Here is a 13,728-nt window from a genome sequence, read left to right on the forward strand (position 1 = left end):
ATATGTTTCAATCTCTTGTTCTGGCATGGTTCCCGAACAGAAAGTAAGTTGCAATGTGGTTCTTTAGCAAGGCCAGAAGGCATCAGAAAGACCTGAGAAACAATGGACTGTTCCCTACCTTTGTTGCAATCTTTTTAGTTACAGCAAGCGGAATGTTTCTGATGCTTAGCTAATGCCTTTTAGCTGCTGAGAAAAATGATTTTGAAAAGCTCTGAGAAGCTTTGAGCCTGCTTTGGTAGGGGTTGACTTTGGGCCTAGGTGAGGTCACCTGTTCTCACCTTCCTTCACTTGCAGGTTATTAACAGGATTTTATTTGAAGTGCATATGCAGAACAAAGGTACAGGGCGATAACTACGCAACCTGCACACCCAGTCAGGGTGCGCCCCCTTTATATAGATTTGCAGAATAGAATACCATATAGGTATTTGGGATCATATAGAGAACAATATTCTAATGGCCCCTTCAATAGTAATATGTAGGATCAGGTTTAAGATGCTGGCTTCACCTTTAAAGCCCTATACGGCCTAGGACCCTTGTACCTACGGGACCGCCTCTCCTGGTTTGTCCCAAGGAGGACCTTACGGTCTTCAAACAAAAACATCTTGGAGGTCCCGGGCCACAGAGAGGTCAGGCTGGCCTCAACCAGAGCCAGGGCTTTTTCAGCCGTGGCCCCGATCTGGTGGAACGCTCTGTCACAAGAGACCAGGGCCCTGCAGGACTTGACATCTTTCCGCAGGGCCTGCAAGATGGAGCTGTTCTGCTAGGGCACAGTCTGACCCCCTCCTTTGGTAATCCCCGCAGAACTGTAGCCCAATGGTTGCCATTAATTTGATTCTCAATTGATTTTAGAATAAATTGATTTTAGAATGTATTTTAATTAATTGATTGTGATTTTATGTAAACTGAGTTACTTTTACTGTTGTTAGCTGCTCCGAGCCCGGCTTGGGCTGGGGAGGGTGGTATATAAATAAATTATTATTATTATTATTATTATTATTATTATTATTATTATTATCCCCCACATTGTTTAACATCTACATGAAACCGCTGGGTGGGTTTATCCAGAGGTTTGGAGCACGTTGTCAGAATTACACTAATGACATTCAGCTCCATTTCTCCTTCACATCTGCAAGTGGGGCAGTGGGAGTGCTGGACCAGTGTCTTGTCTCGGCAATGGATTTGATTTTGATTTGATTTTAGAATGAATTGATTTTAGAATGCTGTGTTACTTTTATTGTTAGCCGCTCTTAGCCTGGCTTCGGCTGGGGAGGGCGGGATAAGGTCAGCTGCTACTCTTTGGAACAGGGAGCAGAGCTTACACGATACAGAAATTAAACCATCAGACTATAGGAGATAAATTAATTTCTCAGTTTATTGATATACAAAACCTAGGAGAACGAAATGACATGAAGTGCACTTGTAAATGACACAGCATACAAAAGATTTCCACCCATCTTACTGTTCATGTCAACAGGACTTCCTAAAACGTAGGCTAAGAATGAACACAATCTCTTTCAGAGATGGAGAATAAACAGCATGGATGAGCAGGTGTGTTTCCTTTATGTACTTCTGGACATAGGGAACATGGAATATTTTAAGAATCATATGTCCCCTTAATTTCTGGTTGTCAGGTGCTCCTTTGTATTCAGATCAGGCCTCAGCACAATAATGTAGCACTTGGGAAGGAAGATGCAGCCCAGAAGCCCAGCACTGGAGGCCAACATAGAGAAGATCTGCACGGCCACCATGTACTTGCCCTTGGTGCTCAGGTAGGTGGGCACAAAAGAGACCCAAACACTGCAGAAGACCAGCATGCTGAAGGTGATCAGCTTGGCTTCGTTGAAGGAGCCGGGAAGCTTCCTGGCTAGGAAAGCCACCGTGAAGCAGGTGGCAGCCAAGAAGCCCAGGTAGCCGAGGGCAACGTAAAACATGGCCACGGACCCTTCGTTGCATTGCAGGATGATCTCTTCCAACTGGGAGTTCATGTCGGACTCTGGGAATGGGGGAGAAGAGCCCAGCCAGATGGTGCAGATGAGAACTTGCCCCCCAGAACAGGAGATGACAATGGAGTTGGCCAGACTCTTGCCCAGCCATCTCCTCACCCTGTTCCCGGGCTTTGTGGCCAGGAAGGCCAGCACCACTGTGATGGTCTTTGCCAAGACAGAAGAAACAGCAACTGAGAAGATGATGCTGAAGGCCGTTTGTCGGAGAAGGCAGGTCTCTTTCCTTGGGCGCCCGATGAAGAGGAAGGAGGACAAGAAGGAAAGCAGGAGGGAGACGAGCAGGATGTAGGAGAGGTCCCGGTTGTTGGCTTTGACTATGGGAGTTTCCTTGTATTTAATGAAGATTCCCAACACAATGCCTGCTGTTAAGGACAAGAAGAGGGCAACGGAAGCTAACACCATTCCCAAATATTCTCCATAAGTCAGGAAGGTGGTAATCTTGGGGACACATTGATCTCTGTCCTTGTTTGAATGGTGATCTTCTGAGCATTTGGTGCAATGTTCTGCATCTGGGGAAGAGAAAAAGAATGGCTGTGGCATCACTTACATCCCTCATGATCTGTGCTCTATTAACATTGTGATCTAGGATAAACTGAGAGGCAGGGACCACTCCACTTCTGTTAACTGCATTGTTTGGATCCTGCCTATTCCTCTTTGCCTGAACCTTTAAAATGCAGACATTGCTTCCATGCAATGTTCATAGCAGTGAGATCAAAACGGTCCATAGATTATATTGTAATAATTTTCACATGAAGTATTTATTTTTATTGTGCTTTTGCTGTTAGTAATTTGCTGCTTTTCATCGTCTATCCATTATTTTTGATGAGTGTCAACATTATTTCCTTTTTGTGTGGCTTGGTCTAAAAAATCAAAAAGGATTGCTTTGCGGGCTTTCCTCTCACAGCTGCCCAGTTTGCACCCCAGATATTTCTTCCTTATGGTCATTCCTTTCAACTCTCTTCCAGGATGTAATGAAGGTGAATAATACTAAGGAAGTCGAGGAAGGATCCCCATTCCACAATGTCTGCAGAATTCTCACAAAAAGTGTGTGAGACTGAATTTCTGTCCTGTGTTTACTCTCTCCAGGAATTTCTTCCCCCTTGGAATCACCCACCTTCCCGAGCGGAGAAGGTCCCTTCTGCACACTGAGCACAAGCATAGCAGCAAATGGGCTTTCCTTCTAGGACCACCTTGGCATATCCAGGTCGACATATTTCTGTACACCTGGAACGAGGTACGGCCTAACCAGAAAGACAAGAAGGTGCAACAAAGAGGAACAGTTAGGAGTATTTGTGTGTATGTAATTCACTCAACGCAATCTCTATAGCATGGTGGTGATCCCTGACAACTGGTCTTGCCAGCTCAGGATGATGGGAGCTGTAGTCCAAAGACAGCTGGGGACCCAAGTTTGGGAAACCCTGATCTACCCAAAGATTTGCAGTTGTGGCTCCCAATGAATCATTCAGGAAATCATCACAGCTCTACATCACATCATATAGAAGGTTGGGGAGGGGTCTGTCTGGCAGGGAATCCTGAGAGATCCCAGTTGCCGTTTCCAGCAGCCAAGATCCCCAGTTGCCTGCCATCTCCCATTCCCTTAATGCGGTCAGTTCCCTTTAGCTGCAGAACATGATCTCTGGAATGCAGCCTTGACCCCTCATCAGGGTCCTTTCAACCCCCCGCTGACCATTGGGGTGACCAGAATATCTTGTGCTTTAAATTGAGTTCAGTACAGCTGAGGTTTGAGCCACAGAACTCTGTTTCCTCTTCTCCATTTACCTGTTTCCCTTCTTAAAAAAACTTCAAAGCAAATGGCAATGGGTCTGACATGTGATTCCCCCAAATTTCAGGATTCGAATAATCTCTCACACGGTTCATTCTCATGTTTGTGTTTGTGTGTGTTAGAGAGAGAGAGAAAGAGAGAGAGAAAGCGCTTTGCTGTTCAATGCCCAAATGAAAGGAGAGTTGGGGTTTTGGGGTTTTGTTTGCCAAATTGCCTTAATTCATTTTCCAAATTTCACCACATCAAGCACAAATTAAGACAAATTTAATAGAAGTGAGCTTACTCACAAATTAAAAAAAATATACAATAAATCAGTAATTATCATTTGTAAAATAAATTAGTTTTCATCCTTCTGCATGTATGAAAGGTCAATATCCTTTATTTGAGCATCCCAAATTCCCCTCCTATCTCAGCTGCTGTAGAAAGAAGGTGTGCTGGTTCCAGCTGTTACTGGACAGTCAGCCTGACATGGTCATTCTGCAGTGGTTGTTCAAGAAACAGCACAATCAGGGTCTCCTAGCCCCCCTCCCCCAATTATCCCCCCTACCTTGTTGAATTTCTTGTTCCACTCAATGGCTTCTGGGTTAATGGTGAACTTTATGCCAGCAGATGCTCCTCTCCTTATATTCCCAATTTTCACAAGGACACGAGACTTATTGGGAGACATCGCCCAGTTCATAATACTGAAGTCCACTGGCACCTCCCAGTTCTCATCCAAGCACAGTCTGCCCCTGGAAGTATTCAGACACCGGATTTCTCTCAAGAAAGGGTGAAGCTGGAATGGCAGGGGAAAGCAGCAGCATTAAGAAACTGGGAAGCTACAGTAGGCAATTAATCAAGCCAAAATGGGGAAAACACCAGGGCCAGGTGGGCTATCAGCAAAGTACTATAAGAAATTGCAAGATTATTTGGCACAACCACTAAAAGATTTAAGATACTTACATTACGCTGATTCTGAAAAAAGATACAGATCTATTATCAGTCAAAAATGATAGGCTGATTTCTCTATTAAATAATGACTATAAGCTATTTGCAGACCTATTGGCAAACAACATGAAAGTGCTATTAATGGATTTAATTCATCAGGACCAGGCTGGTTTTTTACCAGGCCGCCAGATGAAGGATAATATAAGGAATATAATTGATATAATAGAAGATCAGGAGGTTAGAAATGATAAGCAAGCAGTGTTGATTTTTATAGACGCAGAGAAGGCCTTTGACCATTTTTTCATGGACTTCTACGAAGAAGACTATAGAGATGATGAAATTCAGAGAGTCATTACAGTGGTACCTCAGGTTAAGAACTTAAATTGTTCTGGAGGTCCATTCTTAACCTGACACTGTTCTTAACCTTAGGTACCACTTTAGCTAATGGGGCCTTCCGCTGCCGCCGCACGATTTCTGTTCTCATCCTGAAGCAAAGTTCTTAACCCCAGGTACTATTTCTGGGTTGCCAGAGTCTGTAACCTGAAGCGTCTGTAACCCGAGGTACCACTGTACTTAGAGGAATTGACTCAATTTATTCTGATTAACAGGCTATGATGATAGTAAACAACGTAATAACAGAAAAATTCAAAATAATGAAAGGGACAGGACAGGGATATCCTCAGTCACCATTATTATTTTAGTTGTAGAGACCCTGGCCAGAAGTAGAAGATCAGATGAAGAAATAAAAGGGATAACAAAGGTTAAAGGTAAAGGGACCCCTGACCATCAGGTCCAGTCGCGGCCAACTCTGGCGTTGGGGCGCTCATCTCACTTTATTGGCAGAGGGAACCGGCGTACAGCTTCCGGGTCATGTGGCCAGCACGACTAAGCCACTTCTGGCGAACCAGAGCAGCACATGGAAACGCCGTTTACCTTCCCACCAGAGTGGTACCTATTTTACTACTTGCACTTTTGATGTGCTTTCGAACTGCTAGGTTGGCAGGAGCAGGGACCGAGCAACGGGAGCTCACCCCGTCATGGGGATTTGAACCGCCGACCTTCGGTCGGCAAGTCCTAGGCTCTGTGGTTTAACCCACAGCGCCACCCGCGTCCCAACAGTAGGTTACAAAGCATATAAACTCAAGGCCTTTGCAGATGACTATGTGGTAACTGTAGAAGACCCCATGGCTAGCCAACCAAGGGTCTTGAACAGATTCTCAAGTTGGAGAAGTAGCAGGTTTTAAACTAAATAAAGGTAGAACGAAAGTATTGGCGGAAAATGTGACAGAACTGATGATTGAGAAGAAAGTTTAATATTTAGGAGTATGGATAACAGCTACAAACATAAATATTTTTAAGAATAACTATACAGGAGCTTGGAAAGAAATAAAAAAACTTAAATAAAAAAAATATATAAAAAATAGAGATATCTGGAGGGTGGCAGCAGGACAACAGGACTTTTCTGTGGTGGCCCCTCGCTTGGGGGATGTTCTCCCAGAGAGGCTCCCTGGACACCTTTGTGACAAATCTTTAGGTGCCAGGCGAGAAAGTTATTCTGTAACCAGGATTTGGGTGGATAAAACCATCTCTGGGCATTTTAATATGCTTTTGGTTTGCTTGTTTTCTTCCTTTCGTTTGCTTTTTCTATTCTCATTTTGTATTTTTATTCTGCAAACCACCCTGTGATCTTCAGATGAAAGTTGATATATAAAGAGAATAATACTAATATTATTACTACAGACCCTCCAAAGGTCAAAATGGCACCTGGTTGAGAGGTGCTGGAACTGAGTTCCAGCGAGTTCCCCCTGAAGAAAGCCCTGGGTATAAATAGCAAAATGATCGTTATGGGATGGGACATCCCTATTTTCATTGGAGACATGTTGGAAGGTAAGCTACTATTACTAATAGTAACTATGATATTTTACAGGTCTATCCCCGGTCAAGATCAGCATCTGTGTGGACTGCAGTTTGCAAAAGGGGGAAGGAAATACCTGCCACGGCTGTAGCCTTTGGGGTCCCCATTGCTCTCCTTCCTCCACCATCAGCCTCTTCTGGGATCTCGATGAAAGCGAAGCATGCAAGGCCTGAGCCACAGCTTGAACATGGATGTAATTGCCATAGCTGTCATCAGACAGGACTATCTCACGGTCCCCTTGGAGCAATGGCTGCAGGTTCTCCTCCTCTCTGCATCTTATCCTGCCTTTCACGGACAACAGATGCTTTGAATATGAACACTGAAATGCTTGATCGAAATAATCCCCAAAACTGGTCTGCAATCTATATTTGCCACCTTTGCTGCTCCTTATTCCAGTCTCAATTGCAAAGAACAGAGAACCATGGAGGTGCTGGAATAGATTTGGAGGGATGTAAAAGCCAACTCTGTTTTCTAGCAAAGCAGTTGTGATCCAGACTTTCGCCCCTATTTCCTTCTCACAGATATCGTGTACTACCATGAGTAACGTGATATCCTGAGTAGTGGTTATATAGGAAAGAAATACCCCAACTTGTCTCCATAGGAAAAAAGGTTCCCCAGGCCTGATAAATTGATTAAGATCATTTTCTGGTACTCTTTTTGATAAAGCAATGCAGATCCCTTTGCTGAGCATCAGAGGTTTCACAGCGCTCACAAATCTTTCTCCACTGTCATTGTCTGGAGCGAAGAGGCCAATCCACGTCCATCCAAAATACAGGAGCAATTCAACAATCCCCTGGTACTGACTTTCCTCTTTGGGACTCATCCGATAGACAAAAGGGAACAGGGTTTTACCTTCGAGAAACTGGACAGTAAAACTGGACAGGAATATTGCATCCACTGCCTGCAAGCAGCTCTAGCATGGCGTCCGAAGTCATCCCTGCATCGAAATAGTTCTCATAGATGTTGTAGCCCAGGGTGATGTTGGGTAAGAGACTGAGATCCTGGTTGATCTCTTGGATGGTGAACAGGAAAGACAACATGTACCAGGAGAACCTAGGTGCCTCCCTGCAATAAATGAATCCTTTAAAAAGAGTGAAACTGATATTCATATTAATGGGAGGAAGGAAGCATTATATGATCCACAACGCTTAGATAGATTTATTTATTTATATTTCTCCATCCATCCATCCTTTTGCATTAATATCATCCATTTTCTGTCTAGCATTGAACAAAATTTTGGAGACCTCTGCTCCATGACAGGAGCTTTGATGCAAACAGCACACAGAGCTGTTCAACAGTGGAACAGACTCCCTCCGAAGGTGACCATGTGTCATGGATGCTTCAGGTGTGATACCTCCGGGTCCCTTCCATCTCTACAACTCTATGATTCTATTCTACTGTGGTTCTATGAGTAAGCAATGAAGGTGCCCCTCAACATTTGAGATATACTGGGAAGCTGCTCCCTAGGTTGCTTTTGCTGCAGTGGTCTTTGGCGCCTTCCAAGGGGCTAGACTACAGGTAGATAACAGACAATTTTATTGAAGGAGGGGAAGCACCAAATACCTCAGTCCCCTTTGACTTGGAAAAGAGGCCTGTTGGCTTTCAGGTTTGAGTGTGTAGCAAAATTTATAATTTTGCTCATATTTTTCATCGCTGACTCCACCAATGAGGACACACCCTGGTCTGTATTATCTTACATAATTATTTTATTTGCAGCATATCATTCCTGTTCTTCACCCATAAAAATCCAACCATTTTCAGGAGTTTCTTAAAACGCTTCTAATTTTTTTAAAAAAATGACAAAAAGGGGAAAGTGCTGGGATTGGAGGAGGAAACCTTTAATGTAGCTGAGACAGATTTCCCCATGTTGGGCTGTAGGTCTCCCGTTGCATTGTGTAAAGAGATTTGTGCTAAGGTTGTTCACAAATGACCCAAATAGAATAAACATAAAATAATCATAGCAGCTTGGAAATTGCTTGAGTTTCATGCCACCCTCTGGCTTAGGAAGAAACCTCAAACACCTCAATACTTTGAAATGAGGCCAGTTGTGTGTGGTCAAAAAAGGAATGATTCCTTTTCATATTTTAGAGATCTAAGTCCACTTACAAGGAACTCCCCTGACCTATTATTTTATTTATCCTTTCAATTAAAGCACATCTTTCCTGCTCTTCAGCTACCAAAGGTCACCCAGAGGTTCTCAAAATTCCATGTGCAAAACTGTAGCATTCCTTAATGACAGTTTATGAATTGTCCAAATGGAATAATATTGAATAAAACCTTTGAGCCTTGGAAATTCACTGAGTTTCATGGCATCCTGCAGGTGGGGAAATTCAGTGCATCCTTTTGAACCCTGACCAGATTCACTGGCATCCTTGCATTCTACTAAAAGCAACACAGACGCATAGGTACAGGGTTGTTTTACTTAGGAAGACAGAGGGAAGAAAATAATAAGAGAGGTTTTTTACTAGACCCCCCCCCAACTCCCATCAGCCCCAGCCAGCAAGACCAATGGTCAGGGCAGGGCAGTCCTGCAAGATCAGCCCTTGGCTCCCCAGCCCTGAGAAAGGGGCTCTTTCCTATTTCAACCATTACAAGGCCTGGAGGACCATGAAACCCCTCCGCATATGATTTTACATACATTTCATTCCTGGCGAAGGGTGTCTGAGTAAAGTTGTATGGAGTTGTCTCAAGAAGGCGTTTTGGAGATATGATCCCACTGATGAGAAAGTGTCCAGGCCGGTAGTAATTGCGAGCATCCGTTTTATCCCTGACCAGATTCAAGGGGCATTTCGCCTTGTGGTTCCCGCAGACTCCAAAGGGCATCATGAGCAGCAGAAGCAGGGATCTCATTCTGGCTCTGCCTCCTCCTCCTCTTACCTACCAAGGAGGCAAAGCAGAAGTGCCCAAAGACTCTTGCAAGGCCAGACTGCCTGGGCTTTCCCAATCTGGGTGGTTTTCAACTCTACCTTCGGAGCTCGGAAGCACAAGGCAGGCACACCCTCTTTCGCCAGCTCTGCATCTTGACTCAGTCTGTCTCCAACACAGGAAATATTATCTGCACCAACTTTTTCTTTCCCAGTCACAGCGCAATTAATATTGCCATGCTGTTGTTGCTTTCCGAATCTTGTGCTACCCCCAGAAATATCTCCTGAGCTTTCAGAAGATGAGATGACTATAATTTTGATTATTCTAAGTGGAATAAGTTTCACCACACTAACTTTCTGGAGTTTTGAATGGCTCAAGCGGCAGGTGCAGAGCTGGAGAAAAACATGTTGGACAGAAGTCAAGGGGTGTGTTTGGGAGTTGGAAGTTTGGCCTGAACTTTGCTCACAAGCACCAAAGAAGGAGCTGGATCCGACCATGGACTCTCCTTCCTTGGAGGTTTTGAAGCAGAGGTCGGATGGCCATCTGTTGGGATTCTTTAGCTGAGATTCCTGCATTGCAGAGGGTTGGACCAGAGGACCTTGGGGTCCCTTTCCAAGTCTCCCATTCTATGATTCATTGGAGGTTTTTAAGAAGAGGTGGGAGAGTCAGGGATGGACAACAGCCAGATGAAGAAGTCCCAGCGTCGTATCCCAGGCATCCAAACTCTTTTAAAATGTAGGGTATTTTTGGGAGGGCAGAGGCTGTTATTGGGTTGTAGTTTTTATTTGATTATATATATTGTGGTTTTATGTTTTGATTTTGCTCTCTGAACCACCCTGAGGCCTCCAGGCATAGGGCGGTATATAGATTCAACAAGTAGATAAATATGAAGGAATAAATGGAGAATGCTGAGAATCCTCAGTACTGTGAACGGGATACATGGTGGTGGAATCTTGTTTCCTGGAGGCTTCTAGAGACAGAGACTGGTGGAGCCTGCGTTGGGGAGGGTTTTCTCAAGCCCATCTCTGGCCACTTTGGGTGGGTCTGGGCTGCTTGATTCCTGCCACTCCCTTCTGGTTCTCCCCCTGAAGGGAAGTAGCGCCTTGGTGGCTTCAAAGCCACTTCAAGTGAATTTCCACCCCATCTTTGAAAGGCTTCTCCAACAGAGGGAAGCTCTCTGGGGTTGGTTGAGGGGAGAAATGCTGCTCTGAACTTTCGACTCTCCCTTCCCCTTCGACATGTTCTGCGGAAGGAGAGCTTCTGTTGCACATGGAGCCAACTTGCTCCTCGTCTTTCAGCAGAAACTTCTCTACTTGTAAACAATTGCGTGTGCAGAAGCCAGGTGTGACGGAAAAGTTGGTTCCATAAGTATTTCTTTTTTACTTTTATCTCCTGCCAGCAAATGGTGAAAGAATGGCAGCCTCTGATTGGCTGTGGTTCCAGGAGGGAGAGTTTAAAAAGAGAGGCGTTGGAGGGAGACAGGGGGTTGGGCTGCTGAGGGTGGTGTGGTTGGTTGAGTTGAGCTGGTTGAGGAAGGAGGTTGGGAATTATGTAGGGAGATAGGATAGGAGTCAGGTTGATATACAACGAGTGTTGAGGAGGTTCTGGAGAGAACGTCCACTCCGCTGTACAGTGAAGGACTGAGTGTAGCGTGTGAGTGTAGTGTCCTGCGGGAGTAATAGGACCAGATCTTGCTGGGAGACTGAGGGTGAGACAGAAGTAGGAGCTGAGGTCTACTTAGGTCTCAAACTCGTCTGGAGGGGAGAGACTCTTCTGAGGAAAGAAGAGACTTCCAAAACCCAGTGAAGGAAGGGTGTGTGTGATGAACTCTTAAGACTGTTACTGAAACTCCCTCAGGAGCTGGATTTGTTAAAGGGGTGGGTAAATGAAGGAAAAGAGGGACGCGGGTGGTGCTATGGTCTAAACCACAGAGTCTAGGGCTTGCCTAGGTCGGCGGCTCAAATTCCCGTGACGGGGTGAGCTCCTGTTGCTCGGTCCCTGCTCCTGCCAACCTAGCAGTTTGAAAGCACGTCAAAGTGCAAGTAGATAAATAGGTACTTCTCCAGTGGGAAGGTAAACGATGTTTCCGTGCACTGCTCTGGTTCTCCAGAAGCGGCTTAGTCATGCTGGCCACATGACCCAGACATGCAGGCCACAGGACCTGTGGACAAACGCTGGCTCCCTCGGCCAATAAAGCGAGATGAGTGCCGCAACCCCGACTGGACGTAACTGTTAGGGCTCCCTTTATCTTTAACTGAAGGAAAGTACCGCCTTAGAACGGAACCAAACTATAAAGCTGACACCTGTGAAAATGAATTGAACTAGCATATTATTATTGGAGTAACCTAAGTTTCTCCACTTGTATTATACTACCTTGTTTAAAAATAAATCTTTATTGTTATTTGAAAAACATCTGCTTGAGACTCCAGCTCACTGGTTATCCCCCACACCCAGGTCCCCTACAGAATACTCTGGGATAGTTAGCCTTGGTTTTAAGGGTTGTTCAGTGAGGTGGGGGCAATATATGTAAGAAAGAGCAGGCACTTCGGCGCGAGCGGAAACTGAGGCGCCAAGCCCGTTGCACCAGGCTAGCATTCTAGCAGTTTTATTATTCTTTATCCATTTATTTATTAATATTTACTTCTTTCTTACTTACTCATTTCATCTCTTGCATAAAATCCACGTACCACAGGGTTAGGCCAATAACTCCCAAAGCGCTTTATGTAACAATCATAAAAAGTTTACAAACTTACTTCAGGACATACAAAAAGTTAAAATAATAAAACAGACTCAAATTACCTCAACTTCCTAAGAATCTGGGTGGATCCTTAACGAAAATATATTTTTTATAACAATAAATTTAATAAAGTCTCCATAGATATTCCAAAACACCTTTCTTCTTATACAATTGGTAAAAATAAATACATAATTTCTTCTTGACTCCCCACCTCTCCTTTCTCAATGTTTGTTTTTATTACTCCTTTTTATCAGATGTTTTAAAATATATATGCTTTTACTATGTAAGCCCCATATGTCGTATTTCAATAATCCTCTGCCTTTGACTTCATGTATGGATGATGGTTTGACAGATAATATGTCCATGGTCTCCATTCTTCCTTAAACAATCCATCATTATGGATGGTAATTTTGGATGGTAATTTTAGCAGGTAATTTCACCATTTCAGCATATTCCACCAGTTTCATAAGCCATTCCTCTTTGGTGGGGACTCTTTCCATTTCTGTGCATATAAAGTTCTAGCTGCTGTGGTTGCAGACATACATAAACTAGTCAGCTTTCTTAGGACCTTTATTTATTAATTTTATATTGCACCCTTCATTGGAATTCTACAGTTTGAATCGCAATAAGAATGAGAGTTTCCACCAATTTAAAGTGATGAAAGTTTAAGTAGGATGCAATCTTGGCTAATTAACCTATTCTAAATACTTCATCAGTGGCTGTTCTGTCAATTATTTTCACTTGCCCATCTGATCTTGGTTTTGCTCTATAAATGGGGACCTGAATGGGAGGAACCTGTGTTGGAGGAGGAGGACCTGAATGGGAGGAACCTGAGTTGGAGGAGGAGGACCTGAATGGGAGGAACCTGAGTTGGAGGAGGAGGACCTGAATGGGAGGAACCTGAGTTGGAGGAGGAGGAGGCCTCTCGCTCTTCCTTCCTGACTGAGCATAAGATGCCTCCTCTTAAAAGGTTTGGCAGGCAGGGAATACAACTATCTGGCTTCGTCTCATTGATTCCCTCCAATGCTAAACTTGTTGCTGGCTCACTCGTAATCTGGTGATCCACTCAACATCAGTGCATGATGTGTCATATTCTGGACAACGCAATAAAATCCATTGTACTCCAGTCAAGCCTTGGCTAAGGTCAGTTGCTACTCTTTGGAACAGGGAGCAGAGCTTACAGAATACAGAAATTAAACCAACAAACGACAGAAGAGAACTTAAATGAATTTCTCAATTTATTAATATACAAAGTTTAGGAAAATGGAATGATGTGAAGTGAGCTTATGAATGATACAGCATATATGTAGAAAATGGAGCACAGGTATTTGAATATCTAGAAATGACATAACTAGAAACTATTGTTGAATATCAGAATTGATATGGTTAATAGGTAGTCCTGACAAAACAGACTAAAAAACCTAACTCCTCTCTCCCCCCGGCCTATCTGGTTGTCAGATAAATATAAATTCCCCAAGCACAAAATTATTAAAAGAAA

General features: G+C 43.9%; 1 protein-coding gene across 1 annotated transcript; it reads right to left on the reverse strand.

Moving 5' to 3' along the window:
• Window positions 1-1,546: 1,546 nt before the first annotated feature.
• Window positions 1,547-7,485, reverse strand: LOC309333078 (vomeronasal type-2 receptor 26-like). The gene is made up of 4 exons (XM_081846533.1): window positions 6,705-7,485; window positions 4,334-4,561; window positions 3,118-3,244; window positions 1,547-2,512 (listed from the first exon to the last, which is right to left on the reverse strand). The coding sequence occupies exons 1-4, from the start codon at window positions 7,449-7,451 to the stop codon at window positions 1,614-1,616; spliced, it is 2,001 nt and encodes a 666-aa protein (XP_081702659.1). The 5' UTR covers window positions 7,452-7,485; the 3' UTR covers window positions 1,547-1,613.
• Window positions 7,486-13,728: the final 6,243 nt, after the last annotated feature.

The sequence above is a fragment of the Podarcis erhardii genome (assembly GCF_964252035.2).
Source record: "Podarcis erhardii genome assembly, chromosome: 18".
NCBI lineage: Eukaryota > Metazoa > Chordata > Lepidosauria > Squamata > Lacertidae > Podarcis > Podarcis erhardii.